Raw genomic sequence first — 8851 nt, forward strand, 5'->3', positions numbered from 1 at the left:
TCAGGTAGTTTTTTAGTTGATTCTCTAGGATTTTCATAACATCATGTCATCTGCAAAGAGTGATACTTTTGTTTCCTCATTGCCTATTTAAATTCCTTTAATTTATTTTTCTTCTCTTATTACTATAGCTAACATTTCTAATACAATAGTAAAAAGAGGTGATAATGGGCATCCTTTCTCCATCCCTGATTTTATTGGGAAGGCCCCATTACAGATAATGCTAGTTGATGGTTTTAGATAAGTAGTCTTTATCATTTTTAGGCAAGTTCCATTTATTCTTATGCTCTCTAGTGTTGTTGCTTTTGGGGGGGCAGGGCAATGAGGGGTAAGTGACTTGCCCAGGGTCACACAGCTAGTAAGTGTCTGAGGCTGGATTTGAACTCAAGTCCTCCTGAATCCAGGGTCGGTGCTTTATTCACTGTGCTACCTAGCTGTCCCCTCTAGTGTTTTTAATAGGAATGGATGCTGTATTTTATCAAAGGCTTTTTCTGCATCTATTGAGATAATCATATGATTTCTGTTGGCTTTGTTATTGATAAGGTCAATTATGTTAATAGTTTTCCTAATATTGAACCAGCCCTGCATTGCTGGTATAAATCCCACCTGGTCATAGATTATGATCCTTGTGACATATTGCTGTGATATCTTTGTTAATATTTTAAAATTTGGGGGGGCCAGCTAGGTGGCGCAGTGGATAAAGCACCAGCCCTGGATTCAGGAGTACCTGAGTTCAAATCCGGCCTCAGACACTTGACATTTACTAGCTATGTGACCCTGGGCAAGTCACTTAACCCCCATAGCCCTGCAAAAAAAAAAAAAAGATAAAAAAGATTTTTCACCAATATTCATGAGGGAAATCAGTCTATAATTTTCTTTCTCTGTTTTGGCTCTTCCTGGTTTGGGTATCAGCATCATATTTGTCTCATAAAAAGAACTTGGTAGGACTCCTTCAACTATTTTCCCAAGTAGTTCATATAGTATTGGGATTAATTGCTCTTTAAATGTTTGGTAGAATTCACTTGTAAATCAATTTGGTCCTGGGATTTTTTCTTAGGAAGTTCATTGATGGTATGTTCAATTTCTTTTTCTAAGATTGGGTTAAGTATTTTATCTCTTCTGTTAATCTAGGTAATTTATATTTTCTAAGTATTCATCCATTTTATTTAGATTGCCAAATTTATTGGCATATAATTGGGCACAAAAGCTCCTAACAATTGTCTTAATTTCCTTTGCATTGGTAGTGAGTTCACTCCTTTTGTTTTTGATACTAGTTATTTGGTTTTCTTCTTTCCTTTTCTAAATCAAATTAACCAATAGTTTATCTATTGTATTGTTTTTCCCCATAAAACCAGCTTCTAGTTTTATTTACTAGTTCAATGGTTCTCTTACTTTCAATTTTATTAATCTCTTCTTTGATTTTTCAGGATTTCCAACTTGTTGCTTAATTGGGGACTTTAAATTTGTTCATTTTCTAGTTTTTTTAGTTTCATGCCCAATTCATTAATCTGCTTTTTCTCTATTTTATTGATGTAAGCAATTAGAGATATGAATTTCCCCCTAAGTACTCTTTTGGTTACATCCCATAAATTGTGATATATTATCTCTTTGTTGTTATTTTCTTTAATAAAATTATAGGTTGTTTTTTGATTTGTTCTTTGATCCATTTGTTTTGGGGGATTATATGATTTAATTTCCAATTAATTTTTAATCTCTTTCCATTGTACATTATCTAATGTAATTTTTATTGCATTATGATCTGAAAAAGGATGTTTATTATTTCTGCTTTTCTGCATTTGGTTGTGAAGTTTTAATATCCTAATACATGGTCAGTTTTTGTGTAGGTGCCATGTACTGCTGAGAAAAAATGTATATTTTCTATTCCCATTCAGTTTTCTCCAGAGATCTATCATCTCTTAACTTTTCCAGAATTTATTCATTTCATTAACTTCTTTGACCTTTATTTTTTTGTTAGATTTATCTAGTTCTGAGAGGGGGAGGTTAAGGTCCCCTACTAGTATAGTTTTATTATCTATTTCCTCCTGTAACTCATTAAACTTCCAAAATTTAGATGCTATACCATTTGGTGCATACATATGTTAAGTATTGATATGACTTCAATGTCTACGGTACCTTTCAGGAAGACAGTTTCCTTCTTTATCTCTTTTAATTAGATCTATTTTTGCTTTTGCTTTGTCTGAAATCAAGATTGCTACCCCTGCTTTTCTTTGCTTCAGTTGGAGCATAATAGATTCTATTCCAGCCCCTTACTTTTACTTTGTATGTATCTCTCTGCTTCAAATGTGTTTCTTATAAACAACATATTGGGGGCAGCTAGGTGGCGCAGTGGATAGAGCACTGGCCCTGGATTTAGGAGTACCTGAGTTCAAATCGGGCCTCAGACACTTGACACTTACTAGCTGTGTGACCCTGGGCAAGTCACTTAACCCCCATTGCCCCCCCCCCAAAAAAAAAACAAAACCAAAACAACATATTGTAGGATTTTGGTTTTTAATCCATTCTGCTATCTGCTTCCATTCTACTTCCTGACTTTAGATGTAATACTAGGGCTGAAATCTGCCATACTTCTAGAGGGAAGATCTAGGCTGGTCCTGTTTCTGTTTTCTTTGGGTACTGAATGTTTTTTAACCCAGGATCTCAAGGACAGTCTAGAGATTTATAAGCTTCAATGTTCTCAAAGTAGTCTGATCCAGAGCAAAATCTCATTGCTGCCTCCATGCTCTGAGCTCTGCAAATTCCTGACTTTAGGATTTGGGTCTCAACAACTCTTCTGGTTCTGAGTGATGCAATGGTAGGCTCTCTTTTGGTCTGGGATTCCTGCCTCAGTTATTCTTCTGTAGGCAGGGCTAGATGCTGGAATTGAGCTCCACTCTACTCCTGAGCTATAAGCCACACTGCTGCTGCTTGCTTTTGAATTTCTTCTTTTTTTGATGCAGTGCAGTGTTTCCCTAGGAATGACACACTGTGTACAAGTCCCCTTCTCACTTGCCGTGGGGAGTGGATAACAAAGCTGCCAGTGCAGTGTTCTGGTCTGAGTCTGGAGGTACCCTGGTATTCTAGGACTTTGTCTTGCTTTGGTGCACAGCTTTTCTCTGGGTGCTGGCACCCAGGCAGCATTGAGCTAGTCCCCAGTGTCTGCAGATCTCTGTCTGTCTCCCTATGCCGATCTGAGGTGGACAAATGACTCATCATGACTTTTTATGGACTTCCCCATCAGTATTTGGTCTGGTGCATTTTCTAGTTCTGTTTGGAAATGTTTGGGGGGGGGGAAATAAGCTGTACTGCTTCCCACTATTCTGCCACCTTGGCTCCACCCCAATAGGGATTTAATAAAAGCTTGCTGAAGTAAATTCCAGTTCTAAATTCTATTACCTACCCATAAGCCATATGAGTTCAAATGGGGGAGGATTACCATAAATAACTAGGGTTGACAGAGATGAGAGATCTGAGCTGGCTCTTTAAGGATGCTGAAATAAATTTAAGATTATCTATAGATGATATAATGCTGTAACTGATTTATTAATCAAAAATAACTACCAAATTACTATCAGTACCATCCTAATCTAAGCTTCTTATTAGTACATGGTAGATTAATCCTGGTAATTCTCTTTTTCAAAGGTACATTTTCTTCTTTATGCTCAGTAACACCAAAAGAACAAAGCATTTTGCCTTCAATGAGATTTTTTAAAACACCAAAACTTCATGATAATGCTCCAAAAAAAAAAAATGAACGTGGTATCAGTGTGAACCTTGTCCCTCAAAGGAGAGAAATAGAAGGAAAAAGGCGACAGAGACAGAGAAAGAGATAGAGTGAAAGAAAGAAAGAGAGATGTTGTGGGATCTGCTTTCTTTACTAAATTATTTCCAAAGTCTTCAGTTTAAAAATAATTTTTCATGATTGCTAATTATCATATAATATTTCACTAAATTAATGACAGAGAGAGACTAAACCTATGATTTTTTTTTAAGTGAAGTGAACTCCCTGATGTGGAAACTTTTTCCACTGATGTAAATCAGCAGCTATTCTGTAATTGGTATCTCATAAAGTGGCCTTTGCTACTGAGAAGAGAAGTTGTTACTTGTCCAGCTAGTATGGTCTTTCAGATTCCAAAGCTAAGACACCCATTCTACTCAGTGGCCTCTCTTTATTCACACACCACAACTTAATTAAACCATTCCCCTTCTGGGAATAGTTTGTTTTTTCTTTTTCTCGTTCTTTCTTTGTTTTTTTTGTTTGTGTGTGTGTGGGGGGGTTGTGGTGGGTTTTTGTTGGTTTGTATTTTGCTATTTACATAGTTCTATGGTGTAGAAATAGGATTTTTCGTTCTGTCATCAACCTCCTTATACAATATAATTCTAATAGTGGAATTGCTGGGTCACAGAATATGAGAAATTTAAAACGTACATAATTCCACATTGCTTTCCAAAACATTCTGATCACCTTACAGCCATAATAGTGATTTTTCCTGCAGCCCCCAACACTGAATTATTTTTCCAGGGCAGAGGGTAAAGTGACTTGCTCAGGGTCACACAGCTAGTCAAGTGTCTGAGGCCACATTTGAACTCAGGTCCTCCTGAATTCAGGGCTGGTGCTTTATCCACTGTGCCACCTAGCTGCCCCCTTCAACACTGAATTTTTTTAAATCGTTTACTATTTTGGATGATTTGATAGTTGTTAGGTGATATCCCTCAGAGTTCTTTTAATGTACATGGGTTCCTGAGGTGCCTTGAGTATAACTAAAAATGAGTGATTTAAAACTAACCTAACATCTCTATAGTTACCTGATATATTAACAGACTGTCTTGATCAAGCCTGAATATTCTTTCGGACATAAACAAATACAGACACATTACCTTATAGGCAGCAGTAAGCATCATTTATATCCATTTTTAATTTTTTAAATGAATAAGTAAGGAGGCAATAAAGACATTTGGCACTTAAAAGTTATTGGACTTCCCTGGGGAATAGCAACCAATTATGAGGGGATTTAGGGGGAGTAGGCATTAAGGTGCGCCAGAATTCCCAGAGGGTTGGAAGGGGAGAAGTCAGGGTATTCCCAATTCACAGCTCGGTCTGTATAAACCGTCAAGAGTAGGCAGAGCTTCAGCACCCATTGGAATTGTAAACAGCTAACTAAAAAACCAGGAGGAAAGAGAATCCCTGGGTCTACCTAGGGCAGGTGTAAACACCCTCTAAAGGGAGGGGAGCACTGCAAAGGTTAAAACCCAGGTAAGCCTGAGCCTTCCCAGACTACAACTCCCAGATTCCTCTGCTGTGGATCCTCCCCCCCCCCACCCCTCCCCGGCAGACATCCTACTCTGACAGAGCCCACCTGCCAGAGACTGGGAACAGCGCCCCGAGGAAGGAGCTGCCAGCCAGGGCCGACAGGTGGGAAGCAGGCTCCAGGAGAGCTGGGGGGAGGGGCCCGCCATCGGGAGGGAGCTGCCAAGGCCAGGAGAGGGTCCGGAAAGCCCCGAGGCCGGCAAGGATGGCGCTGGCAGCGGCGGCAGCAGCGGCGGCCGCGGGGGTGAGCCAGGCGGCTGTGCTGGGCTTCCTGCAGGAGCGCGGGGGCAAGGTGCGCAACTCAGAGCTCGTGAGTCGCTTCAAGCCGCTGCTGGACGCCGGGGACCCGGGCGGCCGGGCCGCCCGCAGGGACCGTTTCAAGCAGTTTGTCAACGACGTGGCGGTGGTCAAAGAGCTGGACGGAGTCAAGTTCGTGGTGCTGCGCAAGAAGCCCCGCGCCTCCTGCGACCCACGGCCCGCGCCCCCGACGCCCACCGAAGCTCCGGAGGACCCGCTCTCGGAGGACCCGCCGACCTCGGAGGCCCACGAGCCGGCCGCGGACCCTCAGGCTGAGCGGCCCCTTCGAGCATCCTCGGGGCCAGCCGCCGCCCAGGAGCTCGCTTCTCCTCTGTCCCCGCCGTCGGAGGAGCGGTCCCCGTCCCCAGCCCGGGAAGAAGAATCCGCTGCCCCTGCGGTCGCCCCAGCTCCGGTCTTGCCGTCGAGTGACACGCCCGCCGCCCCTCCACAGGTCCCGGCTGCTCCCGGGGGGCTGCCCCCCCTCCAGCCGCGGAAGCCCTGCATGCTGCCCGTCCGCTGCGTCCCGACGGTGAGCCGGATCCGGGCAGAGGAGCAGGGCCTGCGGCGGCAGCTGTCGGAAGAGCCGGTGGTGGCGGCGACGTCCCTGCTGCGGGTACCGGGGGACTCCCCGCGGCTGCGGCGGCGGCTCTCGGTGGAGGAGCCGGGCCTGGGCCTCTTGCTGGGGGGCGGCCGGTCCCCTCACCTCCGGCGTCTGTCCCGAGCCGGCCCGCGCCTGCTAAGCCCCGAGGCCGAGGAGCTGCCCTTCGCCGTCCCGCAGCCGCCGTCCACCGTGCCCTTGGAGCCAGCCGAGCACGAGTGGCTGGTGATAGCGGCCGGCGGCCGCTGGACTCATCAGCTCCATGGGCTGCTGCTGCGGGATGGGAGCCTGGCGGCCAAGCGCGACTTCATGTCTGGGTTTACGGCCCTGCATTGGGCCGCCAAGAGCGGCGACCGCGAGATGGCGCTGCAGCTGTTCGAAGTGGCGCGCCGCGGGGGAGCGCCCATCGACGTGAACGCCCGCTCGCACGGCGGCTACACCCCGCTGCACTTGGCGGCCCTGCACGGCCACGAGGACGTGGCCGTCCTGCTGGTGGAGCGCTTCGGAGCGCAGGTGCGCGTCCGTGACCACAGCGGGCGGCGCGCCTACCAGTACCTGCGGCCCGGAGCCTCCTACGCGCAGCGTCTGTTGCTAGGCGACCCCGCCCTGCGCAGCCCCACCGAGCCCGGCGTCCAGGCCAAGAGGCCTGTGCAGGTGGCCGCTTCCATTCTGAGTTCCACCACCAGTGCCTTCCTGGGCGTGCTAGCCGATGACCTGATGCTGCAGGACCTGGCCCGCGGCATTAGGAAGTCTGGCTCCTTCAGTAAGTTTGTAGGCGCCTCCCCCATGGTGCCCCGCAAGAAGGCCAAGGCCAGACCGGGCCTCCCTGCCTTCCCGTCGGCTTCCTCCCAGATCTCCACCACAGGGTCCAAACGCTGGCCAGGCACTGACCTTTTCCAGAACCATTAGCCCCGCGTTGTGTCACAGTCGTCGGTCTGGCCGCCACCGCCTGGCCTACCACCCCAAGACATCCATACCTGGTCCCCCCCATTCCCCAATCCAGGCGTCCCTACGGTGCTGGGCTGGTCCATCCATGCCCGAATTTCCTGCGGGTGTCAGATCCTCGGAGAATTCACTCCTGATTTAGAAATTCATTCAATTCTTATTTAGAACTGTCGGATCCTGGGTACTAAGGGTGAAAGGTCATAAAGGGCAGCAGCTGGTCTGATCCCTTAACTGAATAACTCAGTGTTTGTTGGGACTCTATGTGCCATACTCCTAGGTCAAAACCAGTGAATGACTCTTTGAGGTCAGTCCATGTCATCTGGCCCTGAGATATGGTGGGTTGGGAAGTCAGTTTTATTTTGTTCTTAAATGAAGAGAAGAATCCGTATTTTATAATGGTCTGCCTTTTTTGAAATAATGTTTATTCTCTTTTTAGGCAAGGACTTCATTAAGTTTTTTTAAACCACATGGTTAACATTTTAAATGCAGTTTTAAAGAGCAGATTTAAAACAAATGAGTCCTAGCCATCTGAAACGCCTGAATTTTTTACCTACCTCATTTTAGAAAACCTGGCACAGAGCAGCCATTGTGACCATTGTGAATGTAATTCCAGTTGTACTGTGAATGTGAAATGGGATTCTTCTTGCAAGGACATTTTATACCTGAAAAAGAAGTAATACCCAGATATTTGCTAGTAGGACATAGAGCTAATTATTAAAGAGGGGGTTTTATGCAGTAGTTTTCCCTTGATTTTTATGTTCATATTTAAATTACTTATATACATGTTGTGTAAATGAGTTTTAGTGACATTTGACACCAGTAAATCCACTTTTTTATATCAAGTATTTTGAATGTTTTTTAAAATCCTGTGATGTATCCAGCACCTTTGTGCCATACTTTTTGAATCTGTGAATCTGATGTCTTGTTTTGAGCCTTTACAGACGTTTGTTGTTATACAATATGGCATGCTAAATATTTAAAGAAAACAGTGAAACAGCATTCCAACTGAAAAGCAACTTATTAATTATTAATGTGTACACATAAGGAATGACTTGTATAGTTAGGTTTTGAACAAACAGGAAGGATGTGGTACCAGTTTTAATAAGTTGTATGAAAGAAAACATTCTAAAATGTCAGTGCATCTAGTTGCTCAGTGATCTTGGACTTCAGCATCATCATCACATGACAGTGTTGGGATAAGTGTTCTGTTCTTTTCAAGCTCTTAAGATTTTATGATTGTAATGGAGTCTTTTTTAATTATAAAGGTACTGAGGCAACCTTTTTGAATCAAGTGATGTTCCCATTTCTACAGATTGTGTCAGTATCAAAGAGACTAGTTTTCTATTGTAAAAGGTTGTTTCCTTTCCTTAAAATACATACTAGAGAGGAATTTGAAACTGGAATGTTTTTATTCTGGAGTAAATTAAACTATACTTCCTCTTTTCTGTCTGATGTGTTTCAATGAAACATTCAGCATATTTCTGCTCCATTATATGGTGTTATAACTTGTTCCTTCTTTATTCCTCATAGTGTATTTCTTAGAATACTTAGTATTTGAAAGACTATAGATTATTCCCAGCTGAGGAAGGGTTTCCTATATGCACATTCAGCAAGTTCTTCTATTGAATTTTTAATTACTAGCCTAAAAATGGTACATTGTGAAAAGCTAACCTATAGAAAATTCTCATTTAAATCCACTGTTTCACAAG

At 44.2% G+C, this 8851-nt stretch overlaps 1 protein-coding gene and 1 pseudogene across 1 annotated transcript; one reads left to right on the plus strand and one right to left on the minus strand.

Annotated features, from left to right (window-relative positions):
- Positions 1 to 5451, minus strand: part of LOC122738739 — a 39028-nt pseudogene extending 33577 nt beyond the window's left edge.
- SOWAHA (sosondowah ankyrin repeat domain family member A) lies at positions 5332 to 8555 on the plus strand. The gene has a single exon (XM_043985384.1). The coding sequence runs from the start codon at positions 5508 to 5510 to the stop codon at positions 7104 to 7106; it is 1599 nt and encodes a 532-aa protein (XP_043841319.1). The 5' UTR covers positions 5332 to 5507; the 3' UTR covers positions 7107 to 8555.
- The last annotated feature ends 296 nt before the right edge of the window (positions 8556 to 8851 follow it).

The sequence above is a fragment of the Dromiciops gliroides genome, chromosome 2, assembly GCF_019393635.1.
Source record: "Dromiciops gliroides isolate mDroGli1 chromosome 2, mDroGli1.pri, whole genome shotgun sequence".
Taxonomy (NCBI): Eukaryota; Metazoa; Chordata; class Mammalia; order Microbiotheria; family Microbiotheriidae; genus Dromiciops; species Dromiciops gliroides.